Here is a 20,359-nt window from a genome sequence, read left to right on the forward strand (position 1 = left end):
AGCCTCAGAGCAGGGCGGACCGTATTATCTTGCTAATAGGCAAATAAACTTTAATAGGAGCTAATAAAATCCTATTTGTAAAGTCGTCTACACACCCTACACTGTCTCAAAACACCTAGTCCCAGGAACAAAGAATAAACAGATGTGAATCAGCTTGACAGCTGCGTCTGCAAAAACAGCAACGGAGGGACTAAATATTTTGCTTTTCAAAGAAGTTGTGTTTTATCAATGTTCTGAAGCCCTATCTGTACCGCACTCCTTGATAAGAGCCCTGAAGCTATTTTAATAAACTTTGGTCTATCAGATAACTATTGCACTAGATAACCTGGGGTCATTTCCAATGCTAATGATGAGATTTTACGACAGGACGCTTTTTTTTCTTAATAACAAGGTATTTATTTGGGCACCAAAAATAAACAAGCTCACGTTCCAGGGGGTGGCGATTTTAGTACTAGCGAGCTCCATGCATTCCAAACAGGAACTGAATATAATAACGGTCAAGTCCAGTCATGCCATTCTGAGCCTAAATATTTCAGATTTTTCACACACACAAAAATATTTAAAATACATTTGATGTTTTGTTGAAGCAGCGTTTTAAACAACCACAAATATGTGAATTATCTCTTATCTCTGTCATTTTTATATGAACACATGCTGTGAAACAGTGCAAACTGCTTTCTTTTGATTACAGACGACACTAATTTCCTTTAACTACTGTCTGACTTTCTCGGTGGCTACAGAAGAGAAGCCAGAAACTCCAGCCTTTTCGCTCCGTAAATGTCACCCGAGAACCATATCAAGTTTTCCTTTGATTTTAAAAAAGTTACCTTGACTTAAGCAAACACACAAAAAGGCTTTTCCTGGGAAACAGTTTGTCCGGTGAGACACTTCCTCGTTTTCCTGATGGATGTTATAAAAAGGGAAGCGACTCATTTGGCAAAGTATCGTACATCATTACTCAAATCTGAGTTCAATAGTTCAGATTTTTAGAGGCCTTGGGGAGGAAGAAAAAGAACTTTCTGTTTTCAAGGAAAATGATTTTGCCCAACCCTTCAACATGAAGCTAGCATATTCTACAACATTCTGATAACAGGCATACCTAAGTCAAACGTCCAAATCAATATACCGAAATTGCTTCCATAGCTCACTACTTTTCAATTTTTTAAAAAACTTCCTGTTTTGAAGGGCAACGATTTCACCCAACCTTTCCAATGTTTATGGTAACAAGCACACACAATTCACATGTTCAAGCCGATATATGGGGAGAGAGTCCTTTAAATGAACTATTATTTATTTGTTTTTGTTTCTGTATTTTTTTTTTTATAAACGAAGGATAAGCATGCTTTTAAAAATAGAGCCAAACGAAAATGTATCCATCTGATGCAGTCTGCTACACGAACAAGGGGATGACTGTGAATGAGGTTAATGTCCAATGGATTTCTAAGCACTTCATAAACATCACCTTTTAACATTTGCAGTGCATGACTCATACATCGTATCATTTGATTAGTAATTTTCATGTTTCCTCTCCCTGAGAAATCAATCATTATAAGAAACCATATTTGAAATACCACCTATCTTTCCGAATGCCTTATGTTTAAACTAGCATCACCATACAGAATAACCCTGGGCGCCGGCTTTGATAATGTGTACATAGATGACACAGTTCATGAGATCCTATGAAGACTGTGTAGACATTCAGTATCCAAAAACAGGGGCAATGTTTCTCTTTGAAAAAGATCGAGTGCACAACAGTTATGGGGGAAACTGAAAGGGGAGTAAATTGACGGTCTCAGGAAATTTCCTGGAAACCCCTGGCTTAAAGAATCATCATCTGACCATGGAGACAATATCAGGAGAGGGACACGACTCGTCTGTTACCTGGTGTGCACAGTGAAAAAATGAGATGATGTCACTGATGGGGAAGACGATTTGATGGCTGAAACTCAAAAAAACAATTCAGCGTTGATGAGAGAGCAAGGAAACACGAAGCTGTTAAATGTCTTGCTTCTCTGACGGAACTTTCAAGCGAGTGTGCGAAAGGAGACTCGTAAAGCAAGTCCATTTTCCCTTCCACACTTGCAATGGAGTTTAAAGTAGGCTGGTGCAGCACTACCTTGGAAAGTTACCAAGATTTCCAAGAAAACAGGCATATCAACACTGCTTGTGTTCCATAATCAATGCTGAGAGCCTTAAGCATCCATTAAAAAACAAAAAGTCCTAGCTAAGAGCCTCTGATAAAAGAAAGTCATGATCAGGTCACCACACCTAAGTAACCACGGGCAGAAGGCAGGATGCACAAATACAACCACCAAACGAAAAGCCCACTGAGCACGTTTTAAGCCCTCCTTTCACAAAGGGCAGTTTTAGCTACATGAGGACTCTCTGTCATGGCCAGAAAGCCTTGTACGAAGACCCCACTCGCTGACTCCATTCCAGACAAGAAGAGGGAGACAGACACAGGGCCCAAGTTCATTACCTACCTTGCATCTTGTGGCACATTTCCATGTACTCATCAACCTACCGCTGGCTGGCGTCTGTCATGTGACAGCCACCCACCAGGTCGCAGGGTCACCAGTAACTTCCTACCTGATGACCAAACACTCCTCCATCATCCCAAACCTCTATTCCTCCTCTTCACAGCATCTGATACCGCTGATCGTAAAACGCACCCCCTCTACGGCTAACATGCTGTGGGGAAAATTTTCGACACCGCAAAAACTGGAAGGAATGCTGCAGCAAACGCCCTCTGCCTTCCAACTAAATCCTAAATATGTATTTTCCTTAAAAATCTCTATTTGTATCATCACCTTATCCATCGACCCTCTTACCTTTTTTAATGTGTCTCAAAGGAAATTAATAGTTCCCACTCTACACTTCCTGCATGCACAGCATAAATGATAGAAACTATATGCTCTTGGGATAAAAATATAAACACGGGGGTGCCTGGGTGGCTCAGTGGGTTAAAGCCTCTGCCTTCGGCTCAGGTCATGATCCCAGGGTCCTGGGATCGAGCCCCGCATCGGGCTCTCTGCTCGGCGGGGAGCCTTCTTCTCCCTCTCTCTCTGCCTGCCTCTCTGCCTGCTTGTGATCTCTGTCAGCCAAATAAATAATTAAAATCTAAAAAAAAAAATTAAAAAATATAAACACGTTTTCCTGGTCCTGTTCTCTTTTGCCCCACTCCTTGTATTCTGCTGCACATTTTCACCTCTCGGCTGTGTGACGGCTGACCAAACCTTAGCAGTCATGCCTTACGTGGCTCCCAAATCCGACCTCACTCATGAGCTCCTGCTTATTACCCTGAAGCCCTTCCCGTTCATGCCTAACGCACAGATGTTTGCTCTCATCGGTGCCCGTTACTTCTTTCCATGCTCCTTACCACCGTCGCAGGTCCTCAGGAATACACCTGAGCCAGAAATCTTCAAATACCCTCCAGTTTCTCCTCCTTCCCTCATGCCTTGTGGCCCACACCAAGTTTTCTAATCCCTACTACCAAAATTTCTGGCAAATCTTTCTCCCGTTTCCCATACCCACTGCCCAGCTCTAGATCAAGCCTCCGTCATTGTCCTCTGCATTCTGAGACAGCCACCCAGCTCTGTCTGCATCTTCCCCCTTTTTCTTATGCCACCTGAGATTAGGTGTCCACAGCAGAACCTGAGGTCATCTGTTCAGTCCTCCGCTAGAAGCCCCCACTACCTACTCCCCCATTCCTGCCTCCTGAGCTGTGGTGTCCAATATGATGGCCACCAGCCTCATGGGGCTCAGGAAGACATGTTGCAAGCATCAAACACACAGTAGATTTGGAAGACTCCGCAGGAAAAATGCAAAATAGCTCATCTAGAAGGCTTTGTTTTTGATCACCTGTTGAAATTATCATACTTCTGGCGTCTTGGCTTTCAATCAAAATATTACTGAAATTAATTTCATCCCTTAAGTCTTACTTATAAGGTGGCCCCTAGAAAATTTAATATGCCCAATGTGGTTCCCATGTATATATATAATATTATGTATAATGTTCATTATAATATTAGTAATTATTTATATAAATTGCCATCTAATTAACAATGAATGATCATTAATATTAATCATTTATAATTAAATGATAAATTAATACTTAATTTGACATTGATTATTATTATAAATACATTATATGTTTTTAAGTAGACTCCACACCCAGCAGGGAGCCCAATGTGGGGCTTGAACTCGTGACTCTGAGATCAAGACCGAGCTGAGGTCAAGCATCAGAGGCTTAACCGACAGAGCCACCCAAGCACCCCTCCCATTATATTTCTGTTAGCGCTGATCTAGAAGAAAGCCCATCTCCCCACACACACCAATTACTAATCCTCACAACTCTTTCCCCATGCTTGGTTCCAGCCATGATGTCTCACCCCTCATCTACAAAGACAATACTGAATTCAACCACAAGGCGGGATGCTTTCTCCTAACGGTGATCAGCTGGGGAAGTATGACCTCCTGGCGTCTTCCCTCTAAAGGCTTTGCAAGATGCACTGGGCACCTAGAAGACTAAAGGGAAAATGGAGACAGAAAATGCACTCAAGTACAAGGTCAAGGAAACATCAGAACAGATTCTTAAGCTTCTTGGGAAAATGACCAAAGGTTCCTTTTGATTTTTGTTCATGTGGTCTCTCTTCCAAAAAAAATGTGTGTAGTTGAGTGTATGATCAACTCTGTTGACGTGAAATGCCACCATTCTAAACCTGCAGATCTCACCCAACTTTCCGCAGTTCACTGCTCTGCAGGTAGGAGGAGCTCTGCTCCGTCTAAGCTGGGTTCAGGTGCAAGGTTACTTCCACACCACGCGCGCATGGCGGCCATGAAGGTCGGTGGAGGCCACTCACCAGCCAGTAACAAGATTAAGTAAAGAAAGGGAAATCAACCAGTTTGAAGCCTTGCGCCCACCCTAGAAGGCTGCAAATTTTTGGCAGTGAGCCAAAGGTCTGTTTTGGCAAATAAAGTTTTATCGGAACACAGTCCAGACTGTTCATTTATTCACTAACTAAGGGTGCTTTTTCCAGGACAAAAGTATGGCTCAAGGGTTGAGAGCTTCCGCCCATGGCATTTCGGGGTATGTGTGTGTGTGTGTGTGTGTGTACCTAAAATATTTACTATCAGGCCCTCTGATAGTATATTGCTGACCTCTGACCCAAGGGCCAGTTTTTCATAAATTAACAGTCAGTCTCTCTCCAGGCAGGCAGAGAGCTTCACGCCCTGGAGATAACAAGGTTGAAGAAGAATAAGGTGATTCCACAGCTTGGAGCACGACTCCCACTTAGTTTCTCGAGAGACCCGGAAGCACGTTCATTTTGGATTTCTCTAACAGGACTTCTGCTCACAATAGCCAGCGTCTTCCAAACGTTTTTTCCCATCAAGAGGCATTGTAGCAAATACACTTTACACCTAACCCTCTCTACACCCACTCATCTATGCCTTTATAATCATCGGAAACAACCTTGTCAAGATAATCCTTGTCTTGCTTATTACTACATGGGATCAACACTCCTATTTCATCCTATCGTAGTGCCTTTCATTTAAAAAATTAACAATGGGGGTGCCCTGGATGGTTCAGTTGTTGGGCGCCTGCCTTCGGGTCAGGTCATGATCCCAGGGTCCTAGGATGGAGCCCTACATCGGGCTCTCTGTTCTTCTCCCTCTCCCACTTCCCCTGCTTGTGTTCCCTCTCTGGCTGTGTCAAATAAAATCTTAAAAAAAAAAAAAATTAAAAAATAACTATGGATTTTATTATAAATTCATGTCTTAAGATTCACAGTTTAGGGAACTCTGGGTTTAACCCCAGCTTTTTTGATGGTCTTCCTTCCATCTTCACCGCAGACCAAAGGTTACTAACTAGCCACCATCCACCTTCAGATAAGACTGACCAGCTCCCCCCACACACACAATTTTGTTTTTAGCACTGTTTTGGGTTTCTCGTGATCATTATGTCATTTCTCAATTATGCTTTTTAAAAAGTCAGTATTCCGAGGTTATTTTGAAAAATCAGAGTGCATGGCAATAATGAGTCTACTTTCTTACTTGGTAACCACCAGTTAGAGCTGAGAAGCGATTTCTCCCCCACTTGCTGCCAACTCGCCACCCTCTGCCACAGGGCAAATGCACCTGAAAATCCCAAGAATTTTCATCACAGGCATTAGCTCCCCATGACCTCCCCCCAAGATAAATATAAAACAGATCCAATTTGTTTTGTTTCCATCATTAAACCCTAGCAGGGCTTTCTACTAACCCTCCGGCTTTGGGGAGAGTTTTTTAACAGATACTTTTGTATCCCAAATCCTCCCACACCAAGAAGAGTGAGATCTCATTAGAAAGAAAAACAAGTAGCTTTTACTTCTTTTACTTCAAAAAAAAAAAAAGAAGAAGAAGAAGAAAGAAAGAAAGAAAGAAAGAAAGAAAGAAAGAAAGAAAGAAAGAAAGGAAGAAAAGAAAAACCCACAGCATTTGATCAAATAACAAGAATAATTAAGAGTCCACCAGGAAATTAAAAAAAAAAAAAGAAAAGAAAAAGAAACAGAGGCCAGATTTTGTTTACTCAAAAGCTGTGTTTGGGAAATAAAATAATGTCATCTCTGCAGCATTTTCCTAGAGCCACAACCTTCTAACCTATCAAGGTAGAACAGATGAGGCTCCTGTTTGGAAAGATGATGAGGCACACAATTAGCTCTGGTTATAGCTTAACCCGTTTTTTTGTTTGGTTTTCTTTTTTTAAACTACATGAACTTTGTAAGAATCTGCAAAGATTTATGACCATACCAAACACATTCATCGTTTTTGACTTGGTCCTTCAAACCAGCCTGGCAACTTTGATATTTCTTATCGAAAGGAGAGATCTAATCCAAGTAAGAACACTGAAAAAGGGTAAAGGAATTTTATTCCCATAATTTGATTGATTACTTCCTACTCTGAACACTCAAGAGAGAAAAAGCAAACTTAAAAAAAAAAAAAAAAGAAGAAGAAGAAGAAGAAAGAAAAAAGCAAACTTCTTCCTGTCGGTACTACGATTTCCCCTACTAATCTTTACCAAGCAGGCACCAACCATAAAATACAAATTACTCATGAGGATCCACAAGCCAATCATGCTAGCTGGGTCCCCAAATCTATACGCACCAAAATATTGGGGAAGTAAGTCATCTGAGATGAAAACCAGCCACTGAAAGACAAATTGACCATTGACTCAATTCAATTCAATGCTTTAAATCATGCATTCTGCATTCTGGAAAGAGCAAAATGTAATGCTGTAACTTGTTCCATTCTCTGGAACTTTTCTGTCATAGTTGCCAAGTCTCCAAAACTGAATTTGTATCTTCTGGACACAGAATTGTTTCTTTCTTTCCTTTTTTTTTTTTTTTTTTTTAAAGATTTTCTTTATTTGACAGAGATCACAGTAGGCAGAGAAGCAGGCAGAGAGAGGAAGGGAAGCAGGTTCCCCGCTGAGCAGAGAACCCGATGTGGGGCTCGATCTCAGGACCCTGGGATTATGATCTGAGCCTAAGGCAGAGGCTTTAACCCACTGAGCCACCCAGGTGCCCTGGAATTGTTTCTTAATTGTACTCTCCAGAACGGTAGTGCAGAATTAGAAGCCCCTTCTTGTCTTTTAGCTGAACATTGAGCAAGGCATGGCGGACCCTTTGTAAACAAGACAATCTTTATTTCCCAGATACCCTCTGACTCCAGCAACCTTTGAAGTCTATGATCCTATCCGGCTGGAACCAAAGGACATTCACATCACCAGCGATGTCTTACGAAGCAATGACCTGACCGCTAGAGTAAAGGGCTTGGCGCTCATGATGACCGGCTGCCAGCGAAACAATTAGATGATGGTGATTAATAAAATAATAATAGAGATAGACAGAATCATGCTTTGGGGTGACAATTAGGCTGTGCCCGGATGAGCAGTATTAGCATACCTCAATTAATTAAAAAAAAAAAAAGTCAATCAAAAGGTGTACACAGCGGGACTCCTGGGGGGCTCAGTCGGTTAATCTGACTTCAGCTCAGGTCATGATCTCAGGGTCCTGGGATCAAGCCCTGGCATCATCAGCATCATCGGGCTCCCTGCTCCATGGGGAGTCTGCTTCTCCCTCTCCCTGTGCTCTTCACCCCTGCTCTCTTGGTCTCTCTCCCAAATAAATAAAATCAAGGAAGGAAGAGAGGGGGAGGGAGAAAAAATGTACACACACAGGAACAGTGAGAAATCAGGACGTTGGCAGTGACTCAGCCTTACTCAGGAGGACCAGGCACGTGTTCAGTGGATTCTTACAGGCAATGACAGGACAGGACGTAATGACAGGATGACGGGAGCCACCAGACACAGCCCCCAGCTCACTCGGCCCCAACTGCCACATGCAGCCAGCAGCCTTCCCAGCCTTCCGACTGCTTGTCCAACACCATCTTGGGTTTCCCATACAGCAGTTGAGGGGGAAACTTACTCATGTGGACCACTTCATAGTTAAGAGGTTTTGTTTTTTTGTTTTTTAGTTCTCACAGTTAAACTGTTTGTATTTAACGGGTTGAGGGGGGGGACCAAGTGAACGGCCAGGATTTTGCTACGCTCAGGAAGATGGACTTTGTCATCAGATTACTTTTGTTAAAAAAAAAAAAAAAAAAAAAAATGGAGAGAGAGAAGTTGAGCAAACACGCAAGTGGTTTAGTTTTTCCATACAGATTAAAAGATTCACAAAGGTCTAGAACTACCTTGAAAAATTTAATTTTCCAACCATATGTTGGTACGTTGCCCAATTTTCTAATGAAAGGTCCAAGACCAGGATCAGACATGTCCCATCCTATGGGCAGCCTTTCCATCCCCACAATCTTGGAGCCACTGGCAGAACCACACAGGGGTAATTCTGAGAACCCACCAAAATACCCTGGTGGGGAGGGGCTGGCCCAGGATCCCGCACAGCTCTACCACTGACTTGGCTGTATGACCTTGGACAAATTACTTCACCTTTCTGGGCTTCTCTTTCCTGATCTCTAGAAGGCAAAAAGTGATAGGATTTATCTAATAACAGTCATCATATTAATAAGATATCCAGACTACATGCGGTAACATCCAGCACAAGGTAAGGCCTCACCAAACGTCACTAAATCGTTCCTGTCCATTTAAAATAAAAGATCGTCCATCCAGAAAGAAGATCAAAAAGGAAACACTGACCTTGACGATCCTTTAGACCAGCTGGACCTCACAGACATACACAGATCATTCCAACCAGAGTAGCAAAACTATAGATTCATCTCCAGCACACGAAGAATGTTCTCCAGGACGCATCATGTGCTGGTCCACGACACAAGTATTCACAAACTTAAGAAGACTGAAACCATGTCAAGTATCTTTTCCAACCAAATGGTGTGAAACTAGGGATCAGTAACAACGGGAAAACTGGAAATATTATGGATATGGAGAGATAGAACACCGTACTCTTAAAGCAGGTTTAAGACGAAGTTTAGAGCAATGAGTGCCTAAGTTAAGAGGAAAGAAAGTTCTCAAATGAGCAACCTAATGTGACATCTCAAGAAACTAGGAAAAGAACCACCACACCCAAAGTTAGCAGAAGAATTTCGGAAAGAAAGAGCAGAGCAGAAATCAATGGAATAGAGACTAGGAGGAGATATTTCATCAAATGTCCATTTCAAGGTTCAAATATTTTGCCATTTTTAAGAAAGGTTCAAAACGCACGAAGAAAAGTGTAGAGCGACTAAGATGGAAAGATGCTAAACACCCAAGTAGAGAATGGTATTAAATCACAGAAATTGTCTTATCTACACAAGCATTAGTAGCTGCTCTTTGCACAAAACGGGTTCATAAAACTAATCCAATCAGTGGGACACGGGGTGGCTCAGTTGGTTAAGCCTCCTGATTCCTGATTTTGGCTCAGGTCATAGTCACAGGGTCTTGAGATCAAGCCTTGCGTGGGGCTCTGTGCTGGGCTCTGTGGAGTCTATTTAATAGGAGCCTCCCCCTCCCTCTCCCTCTGCCCCTCCCCACCACTCTCTAGGTCTCTAAAAAACAAAAAAAACTGATCCAATCAGGAAAGAGAATAACGACTAAAAGGAAACACTAGGTTTTTCGTGTCTCTAGAGTCAGTGCGCCCGGTTTTGTTTTGCTTAAGTAAAGATGTAATGTGGATAACACTATTTTTACAGTTGTTAAAAATATCAAAGGCAATGTTTCAAGGGAGATTTTCATTACTCTGGTAAACCGGAATCTCCAATGCACAACTGTGTGTTTAAAACCAGAAGCAGAAAATGCCAGGAGGGCGTCCCCCATGCGGAACGTTTGAATCTGATGGTGCGCAGGACATCCAGGCTCAGTAGTCCCAGCGGGAAGAACCCCCCTGGGTGCCCAGGTCCTGGTTCTCCAGTGTTCTAGAAGCTGGATTTTCTCTGGTCCTTCCTTGTCCTTGAAACCTGGGATCGCTCCGTGTCTGTGTTGCTCCCACGCCTGGTCCCCTAAGCCACAGTGTGTAAACCAAAGGCACCAGGTCAAGTGAGCAGACAGAAAAGGGAAGCTGGCAAGAAGATCTGAGACGTGCCGGACCTCAGCCACGAGAGTAATCATTCAGCCCCATGACCAGCTTCCCTACCGAACAACCGCTTCTCCTATGCTGCAGCCAAAAAGCCAGACGCCCACGACGGATTTGCCTGTGACCCCTAACTGCCATTCTCTGTGCTCTCTAAACCTGTCCTGGACATCACCAAAGTTTCAGAACAAGCAGGATTCAGTCGGGGTGGGTGACTTTTTATTTTGTCCTCACGTTGACATGCACCAGCCCTAAGAGAAGAGAAGCAAGGAAACATGAAACAGTCTCTGTGTTTGTTTCAGGGACAGGAGACTAGGAGGGGAGCCCGGAGCCGGTTCTACTGGGGAATGAGATGAGGGAAGGATCAGCATGTCTGGAAGCGACAGGTGTTGGCAGGAGCAGGGGATGCCGGCAGGCCCACGCCGGGGGCCTTCGGAAGGAAAGAAGGAACAGGGCAGAGACAGGAGCCGGTGGGCAGAGCAGAGGAGTCCTGTGATCAGAGCCCTCGCCCATGATGCCATAAGGCATCTCCTCCCTTCTTTGTGGATGTGGCTATTTTTCCTTTGGTTTTAAAGTAGTATTAGATAGCAAGACAGTTAAAAAAAAAAAAAAAAAAACCACCAGGGTGCCTGGGTGGCTCAGTTGGTGAAACGTCTGCCTTTGGCTCAGGTCATGATCCTGGGGTCTTGGGATTGAGCCCCCTGACTGTTGGGCATCTTCCCTCTGACCCTCCCCCCTGCTCATGCGTGCGCTCTCTCTCTACAAAAATTTAAAAAAAAAAAAAAAGTGCAGAAAATTCTCAGATACCCCTCCACCCAGACTCCCCTTAAAGTTAGCATCTCACATTATTCTCGTACCATGATCAAACCCCAGAACTGATCTTGGTATCATTCCATGAACAAACTAGCCCTATAATTCCCATTCTTTCATTGGGATCTAATCAAGGGTGACGCACAGTGTTTAGTCACTAGTGGTTAGTCTCTTGTCTCTGATCTGCACGATCTCCATGTGATAACAAGGCGGTGTTAACCTTAACTCCTGGCTATAATGGGGTCTGCCAGGATCTCCTCTGTAGTGTTCCTATATTTTCCCTCCTCCCTGCGTAACTTTCACCTGACCACCGCCCCTGTCCCCCAACCTGCCCTCCCCGGGCACAGAGGAGCTGCAGTCCCGGGAAGGATTCTCTCTTTGGGACTCTGAAAGCAACCTCCTGTGACACCATCCCCTGTGCGTGGGAACTTCATAGTGTGTCTCCGTGCATTCGGGATTAAACATGCTTCTATGTGGTGCCTGTTAGGAATCTGGGGACTCTCCTAAGACTCTCCTAGAGCCTGTACACCGCAGGGGAAGGAATAAGGCTGCATTACTGCTGTCAAAATAAAATCATCTGGAAGTATTTTCATTTGAGGCCGGCTTTCAGAAACAGAGGCAAGACACACTAAGGAAACTAATCTGGGGCATCTGGCGTTCCTTTTCACTCATGTGCATTTCTAATAAAACTCTCCTAATCATTTATATCTTGTTTCTGAGGTTTATGGTGAAGGCAAGTCTCTTTTATTTCTCTCCAAAGAATAAACTCCTTGCCTAGAAGAAGTGAGCTCAGACAGGCAAAGCACAGCTCAGCCACGCTAGACAGGTGATCTGCACTCCAGGTGCTACCCAAGGTGACCTGTCCCGCTTTCCCTAATTAAGACAGCACTTTCTCTCTGATAACTGAGGTTTTTCCAAGTTCAAGCCTCCGCCTTGGTCCCTTGCTGACTCTCCCTCCCACTAGGTGGCGCTACATGTCACCTCCACAGTGGGCTGCCCTCCACTGTCTGCAAAAAAGGATTCTATTTTTCAACTGTGCAAGAAAATCACACAGCTCGTGGCAAGTACTAAATTTCATTCATAATGAACACTCCCTCTTTTTTTTCTTTTTTTCTTTTTTTAACATTTACTGTCATCTGACAGCTTCTGAAACAGGTCAAGCCTGGACTTTTGGGATACTGTCCTCAAGGGATCACGGGGCAGCACAGTGGTCATGACTTTACTGACTAATGCAAAAAAAAAAAAAAAAAAAAAAATCAAGTGTTGCATCACCAGAGACCAGCAACTGGGAAGACGCTTCAGGTCAGGTCACTGACCTCTGCATTTCCTCAATTTCTCAGTTCTGGTTTTACACAGGTTTATCTGTTAACTGTATCACGATCTGCCACCGAGATTCTTAAAACTGTATCAAATTAGCAAACGTGCTGTGCAGCACCTTAAGACACTGTCACAAATGCAAGGAGCAGGGAGTTACAACATTATATAGTTACAGTACCACTCTGATTCCCTATTAAAGGCATAGCTTCAGAAAGAAATCTCATTTTCACTATTGTAACTCATCACCCCAGCAGAAACCAATTTTCGAAAAGCAGGGATCACCTGGAAACGTACCAAGAAAGGACACTTTAAACCACTGAGCCACGCAGGACCCCTAACCCCGAAAGGACACTTTTTATCAGCCAAGTTACTATTACTTGGGGGAGGAAGACGTCCTCCCCCTAAGGAAAAGTGCTAAGTGCATTAAATTCCCAGCAGGACCCGGCAGTTGGACTGATGGTTAATTGCAATTTGCAGTTGTTCACATGGATCCCCCCTTAGAGATGAGAGGCCCTTTCGTTGTTTATATCAAGGAGGTTTGTTTGCTCTGTGACACTCTTCCCCTCGCAATGTGAGCATCTGGTCTATGTAAGGTTAGCCCCCTCATGTCATTAATTGCACAGGCTTATTATTTTATTCCCATGACCCCCTCCGAAACACAGATCCGGCATGTATGCCTTGCTGGCCAATCAACAGACTTATGTATACGAGACACATATTTTGGCCGGAGGGTTCTCTTTTCAAGTGGAGGGCAGAGGTCCATATTATGGAGCGTTTTTTGCTCCGAGACAGTTATGCCTTTCAGATGAAACATATCCGCACACGATAAATCTCATTGTTATACAGGAATATTGGGGCATGTGAGGTATTCCCCATTCCAGGCCATAACAAACATGGTTTTTGTTGTTGCTGTTTGCATATGCCTGTTGCATATCCTGAGTGCTGATAGTGCTCCGGAGTTTGACAGTAACTTAGTAACTTGCCTGTTCCTAATTCCATCACTTTACACACCTATGCAGTGCTTGTTCTTACCCGCACACTTGGACACACACACATACTCACGGGAACTGGGCTGTCTGAACCGGTATTGCTGGGAGGCATCTATTGGGATGCTAAGCCCAGAGGGGAGACGTTCAGCTAACAAAATGACAGCGCCGTGGCTTCTCAAAGGGGCTGTTTGCAGCCTCTGGGGGGACAGAGAGTGTATCGTCCCTGAGAGCTCCTGGGAACTCTTATGCCCAAGAGAAATTGCACCCTCTCCCCCGTAGACGAGCACCCTAGACTCGCTATCCAAAGCAACTTCTGCCCGCTTTCCTCCTCACCCCACATCCCTTTCCACTGTTCTTAACTCTTCTCTAAGGACAGAAGAGCTCTCTTTGGACTTCAGTCCCTATGACCTTGCATGGGTGGCCAGACTCTGCCGCTCCCTTGGCTCGAATTTCATTTCCACCCCTTCGTGCAGAAGGGGCTAGTCGCTTGAGAGGGTGGGAAACTGTACATGGAGGTACTTTGCAGCTGCTCCCAGCTGCTAAGAAAGGCCGGTTTCTCCTGATAGGAACCGAAAGTTCCTCTGTTCCATCTGCCTCCTTAGTGGATTTGGAAAACAAGGCAATGATCGTTAGAGGCCAGAAAATTTTAAAATTTTGATGAAGTTAGGGTGGACATGGGGGAGAAGAGAACCAACTCCTAAACCCCAAGTTGAGTGATCTTTGATCTTCCTGGATGCTATAGAGTAAAATATTTTAGTGATATTCTTCTCCACTCAAATTATCCAGTATTCCTAAAGAAAACACATGAACACATAAAGTGCTAGCACTTTCAGAAACACGGAACACTTACTCTCTTGCCCCCAAATTCGAAACGAGACGGAAACGTTACAGAAAATAATAGCGTTATTTATGTATACACATATATATGTGGGTACACATATATCTTCAATACTTTATAAATAGGTATCGTTTGTCTAACAACAACAAAAAAAACCAACACAACACACCTTGCTGGCGCAGAAATACACAGGGAGAAGGAGGCCTTCTTAATGACTTCTAACCTGCTTTTGAACTACCATAGAGGCATCTGACATTCCAGAAAAGGATCCCGAGTTTTAAAGTGAATGCAACAATCCCCTACGTTCCTTTATGAACCCGCCACCCATACAATGGAAATGCAGACTGTTCACTGCAAAGCATTGCTTTCCCATGACATGCAAGCCACAAACATTTGTTGCACTGGTATCATGTCTGCTAAATTAAGTAATGTGGAATGTTTTTTAAAACCCTATCAGGGTGGAGTTTCATTCACATGCAGAAGACTGGGGTGAAGCATCCCCTGTGATCATTAATAAATTTCCTGGCATATAAATATCAGCCTGTTTTCACTTGTTCTAGAATAACATTAGGACATCTTAAACCAATTCAGAGTAACTTCCTTTCTTAAGGGATTTTGAAAAGAACTCACTTTCTTGCCTTTACTACCAACCTGCTGGAAGAAAGAAATTGATTATACTGGTCTCCCAGTGCAATTTGAAAAGTACTTTATGTTTTCTCCCAGTGGAAATTTACAAGGGAAATTTACCAAAACATCCCAGCCATGGTGTCCTCCTTGTTTTCATTCTCAAACTCATTCTCCATGGCTTTTCCCTCTGCCTTCCTAGCAACACACTTCTCCCTTTGTCTGGACAGTAGGGGGCACTGCCACAACGAACTATTATGGCCCACTGTGAGATGTCACCAGGGGAAAAAACGCACGAGTGGACATATAGGATTGCCCCATGTCAATGAGCATCTACAAAATATTTTACACACTTTTTTCTTCCATAATTCACTTCAGGGTGCAAATGCTGCAGTTTTCTTTGTGTTCATGTTGTTGGGGGGGGGGGGCAGGGAGTCAGCAGTATGTGGTCAAAATCCCATCTTACAAATTTGGGGCTAACTCAGGAAGGTCTCACTAAATCCCTAACTGTAAATACTAGCTAAACACAAGCAGTAACATGTGCTTAATATAGGTTTAAGTAGTATTCCGTACAAGAGATTTTTTTTCATAGTCTTCAGTTTCTCTCGCAAACATCCAACTCCCAAGTTCAGAGCCAAGATGAAAGAGAACTGTGGCAAAATTTCATTAAATAATTGTATAATCCAGTCTGCATAGGTGGAGGGTTTTTTTTTTAAGTAAGAGTTTTATATGTAATTGAGTTAAACTTAAATTTATGCATCCAATAAAAACCATTGCAAAAGGTAAAACAAAGACATTGCTCCGACACTTAGAAAATTAAATTCAGCAAACCATGAAGTCTACCGTACAGTTATTTTTGTAACTACCATAAATTGCTTTATAACACTCTTCTGCTGGAATCCAGCAGAAACAATCCAAGGAGAGATTTACTAGAAACAATCCAAGGAGAGATTTACTTTACAGCGTGCATCTAGTTTCCAAAAGAGAGAGTGACCTAAAAGTTTATAACTCTTTCCTTTCTTCTTCGTCCCTCTTTTTTTTTTTTTTTTTTTGGTTAGTACTTGTGTTTCTAGTTACCTTGAAACCTTCCTTCTTTTACATGAGCTTAGAAAGGCTCACAGAAAATAAGATCCAGGTCTGTAGATATCCTGTGCCCTCAAATACTCATTTCTGGAATAAGAAGAAACAATCCTACTTTGTGGAAATAGGGTCTATATGGCAAAACGAAAATAAAGGGTTTTAGTACTAAATATTTCACCGAATTTAATGGCACCTCACAGCCAAACATTGTCTTAGGCCTTTCGTGAAACTGACTTGAAATGTGTTCCCTTCCAGCACTATACGAGGCCCAATTCAATGCAAACGGCTATAGATAAGAGTTTTAGGGGTCTTTAATCACTTCTTTCTTGTGTCCTTGATGGAAAAAACAGAGCTGCCTTTGTGCTAAAAAGAAGGACCTGTTGTTTTCAGATTCAACAGGTCATTTTTATAAGAACTTCCCAGAGGATACAACATAAATGATAGAAACACAGGGGGATTTTTTAAGTGCCTGATGATTTTAAATGATATATATTCTATATTGAGGAAGGTTGTTTGTTTTTCTTTCCAACAAATGGAAAGTTACTGTTTTAAAAGTGTTTAATGTTTGAACTTGACTTTTAGGACCCAATGTTTTCTCCTAAGTTGGGTTACTGTAAATTCGGCTCCCGAAATCAACCTGGGGGTAGGCCTGACCAGGCTCAAGTAAATAAACTTGTCAGATCATGTCCATTTCTGTTTGGGAGATGAATTATTTGTTTAGTGGACTTTTGAAATATATCTAAATTGTGCTGTCACTTTCGCAATGTCCTTTCAGTTAAAATAACAGAGAATGCATGCTTAATGAACAAGATGAAACTTCCTAAAATGAAAATTCCGGCCACGTGATATTTGGTTGTTCTCAGAGGAAAGAAACAAGCCAATACTTTATGGCAAATAAAATCCAGGTGACACCAGGATTTATTGGCGTTTGGCTGATTCCATTACTAACAGTGGTCTAAATTTGAGAAGACTGGCAAATTTAAGATTAAGATCCGAATCAGACTTGTTTGCTAAACTTTTATTAGGAGTCTTTTTCACAATGTAACTAGTATCCTTATTTTTCCCCCTTTTCTTCTTTTAAGGAAAAAAAAAATTGGCTACCTCTTGTGTAAAGAGAATTGTTTGAAGATCTTTAAGAAAGTTTCAGCCAGGCCAAAAACACAAGGTAGCATTCCCTTTAAATTTAGAGAACACTTTCCAAAACTCATTCCTCACCACAAACAAAAGTTATTTAATCCAGGAAGCCCCTCCTTGACTGGCTGTTGGCACTTACGCGGACATATATTTCCCAACTACCTAGACTCTACCGAGTTCTTTACATTTTTACTAAGTCTCGATATTACTTACCACCCAGGACAATGATCTGGCCAAGGGTCAAGGTAAATGAACACGTGAGGGCAAAGACTGGGGGAGTTCCGCAGATAAGAAAGAAAGAAAAACTAGGCGTTCTGGGGAGCGCATGGAGTAGACTGCAAGGCTAATAATCGGGGAACAGGTTTCTCACTTAGGAAGTTCCTTTTTCCCCCCATTAGCTAACAACAGGGTCACTTTCAGGGAGCAGGAGGAAAAGATGGCATTGGCTGTGTGACGGAAAGGAAGTCCCCAGGACTAAAGAAAAAATCACGAAGGCCAGAATTTCCCTCCCACCGTCTTCCTGGACACCCACCTCCCTGGAAGCACAAGGCACGGGGGAGGGGGGGAAGGAGACCCCTCAACTCCAAAGCAACCACTGAGGACCCTTTGCCCTCTGCAGGAAACCCGGAGGGAGGGGAGCGGGGGTCCCCCCACCCCGCACTTCGGCTGCGCCCCACCCCTCCCCCGGCTGTGCCCCGCGCCCGCTCACCGGTACCAGGCGAGGCCCTTGTCGTAGCTGCGGTCGAAGAAGTGGGGCTCAGCGCCCACGGCGCGCACGTCGGGGTGCACGCGCAGGAACTCGAGCAGCGCCCGCGTGCCGCCCTTCTTCACGCCGATGATGATGGCTTGCGGCAGCTGCTTACTGCCTTCGTCCAGCAGCAGGGCCAGGGTCCCCGGCGGGGCCTCGGCCACGCTGCTCCCGGCCCCGGAGCCGCCGGGACCTCCGGCCAGCCCGGGGGGCTCCTCTTCCCAGGCCGCCTCCTCGCCGTCGTCGCGCAGCGCGGGCGGCCGGCGTCCCCGCCACTGCCGCAGCTGCAGGAGGCGCTTCCTGTGCGCCGCCGCCGGCCACACCGCCAGTTCTCTCGGGCCTCCCGCCAGGGCGCCGCGTCCCGGGGCCCCCGCCTCGTCGCCGCCGCCCGACGGCCGCACCGCCGGGCCCGCCAGGCTCTGGCAGCGCTCAGCCAAGCAGTAGAAGACGTACAGGGACGTGAGCAGGGAGCAGAGCATGAGCAAGAACTTCCGGAAGATGCTGCGGGACAGCGGCTCGGCGGAGGCGGGGTGGGCGCCGGCCGGGCCCGGAGGGGCCATCCTAGCCGGAGGCGACGTCGGGCCGCGCGCGGGCCATGCTAGGCCGGGACTCCGCCGGGTGCCGCGACCTCCTGCGGGGGGCCCCGCATCGCCCGTGCGTCCCTGCAGCCGTGCGAGCTGCCCCGGGGTAACTGAGCCCCCGGCGTCCCGCGCGGGATCCCTGCCTCCGGTCGAGGGGGCGGGAGGGGGTCGTGGTGCGGTGCTTAAGAAACCATCGTCTTAGACTCGCCCGAGTCCCGAGCCTTGGGGTCGCCCCGGTTCTCTGAGAGTCGCCGGATCGGGGGTCCTGGCGGCGGCGGCGGCTGCGAAGGCGTGCGTCTCAGCGCCGGCCCCGAGCGGCCTCTCGGCGCGGGTCTCCGCTCAGCGATCCTGCATCCCTCGCTCGGTCACGGGGAGGGCACTCAAGGCTCCCGGGCCGCGGAGCTCCGTGCGCTGCAGACAGCTGCGAGCGATTGTCCCTTCCTTCGTGCCCGTGGCCGCCCGGGCGCGCCCTCTGCGCCCCGCTGCGAGGTCCCACCGACTCTCTCTGCCCCAGCGGGAACCCGAGGCCCGCGGCGGGCCGTGCACCCCTCTTCGCGCGCACCCGGCTGCTCCAAACTGCCTTCGGTCCCCACCTGGGAGCGGCGTGCCGGAGCTGGGAGGCGCGGGACCTGTCAACGGCCGCGCCACTGCGCTCGCATGCGCTCCCCCGCCGCCTCCCGACCGTCGCCGCTGCCACACGTGGGGCGCGGAGGGCAGCAAACTTGGCGGTGACGTCAACGGCCCGGGCCGCACCGGCCCCCGGACGAGAACAGCCGAGCGGACGGGGTGGGATGGAGAAAAGGTGGCGCGGACCCCGCAGCGTCGGCCCAATGACATCGGAGAGGGCGGGGGCGACCGGGGCGACGCCCCTTCCCCACTCCACCCTCCCTGCACCGCCGCTGCCTCGCCCCCTTTCCGGCGAGCGGGGCGTCTGCGGGGGCTCCGGGGTAGTCTGAGTGACAGCTAGGGCCGGCCGGATCCCCGGGGGCCTGACTTCCACCCGACCCACCCCGCAGCCTCCGCTCAGCCCTGACTCCCTCGGAGTCCCTGCTCCCGCCTCTGTCGCTCCATCCTACCCCCCCTGCCCCGCCCCCTGCCACCTCCCCGGCCCTTTGGAAGTTTTGTGGCGGCCTTTGCCAGTCCCTGAGGCACGCCACGCCCCCGTTTGTCTGCGGCGCACTGAATTCCTCCGGGCCGCTCGGGCTTGCACCTACTCCCAACTGTCCGCAGCGGGCCGGGAGGCAAGCCTTTTAGCTTCTCGGCAGTATTTTATTTTGTCTTTCCTTCTGCCGGTCTTGCCTTGTATTAGTTTAGGATGATCGAGAGTTTCCCCAGGACCTGGAAAGGAACAACCTCTTAGGAAACGAACCAATAAACGAATCAAGGAGAGAAATCAAGAGTTTTCAAAAAAAAAAGCTCCGATTTCACATCCATATGCCTTTTGATGAAGGAATTTGTTTATGTTGTGTGTACCAGCGTGTGGGTTTGTAGGGGTGTGTGTGGACGCGCGCGCGCGCACAGGCGTGTGCGCACGCGTCTGGGTAAAGGAGTTAAATATCCTTTCCCAAACAGCGGTTTCCTCTTTCTCTTGCCTCCCCTGACCCTATATCCTCTTCGCGCGCTCCTCGGAGAGTAGGTCAGGAAGGGATACAAATCACCTTGCTGTTTAATGGAGGGAGGTG

General features: G+C 46.1%; 1 protein-coding gene across 1 annotated transcript in view; it reads right to left on the minus strand.

The window, feature by feature from the left end:
* HS3ST3A1 (heparan sulfate-glucosamine 3-sulfotransferase 3A1) overlaps positions 1-19,486 on the minus strand; it is a 94,264-nt gene extending 74,778 nt beyond the window's left edge. Inside the window, exon 1 of the mRNA XM_032321787.1 lies at positions 18,058-19,486. Coding sequence (XP_032177678.1) covers positions 18,058-18,656 — 599 coding nt within the window. The 5' untranslated portion in view covers positions 18,657-19,486. The remainder of the gene's footprint in view (positions 1-18,057) is intronic.
* Positions 19,487-20,359: the final 873 nt, after the last annotated feature.

Source organism: Mustela erminea, chromosome 18 (assembly GCF_009829155.1).
Source record: "Mustela erminea isolate mMusErm1 chromosome 18, mMusErm1.Pri, whole genome shotgun sequence".
In the NCBI taxonomy this organism is placed as follows: Eukaryota; Metazoa; Chordata; class Mammalia; order Carnivora; family Mustelidae; genus Mustela; species Mustela erminea.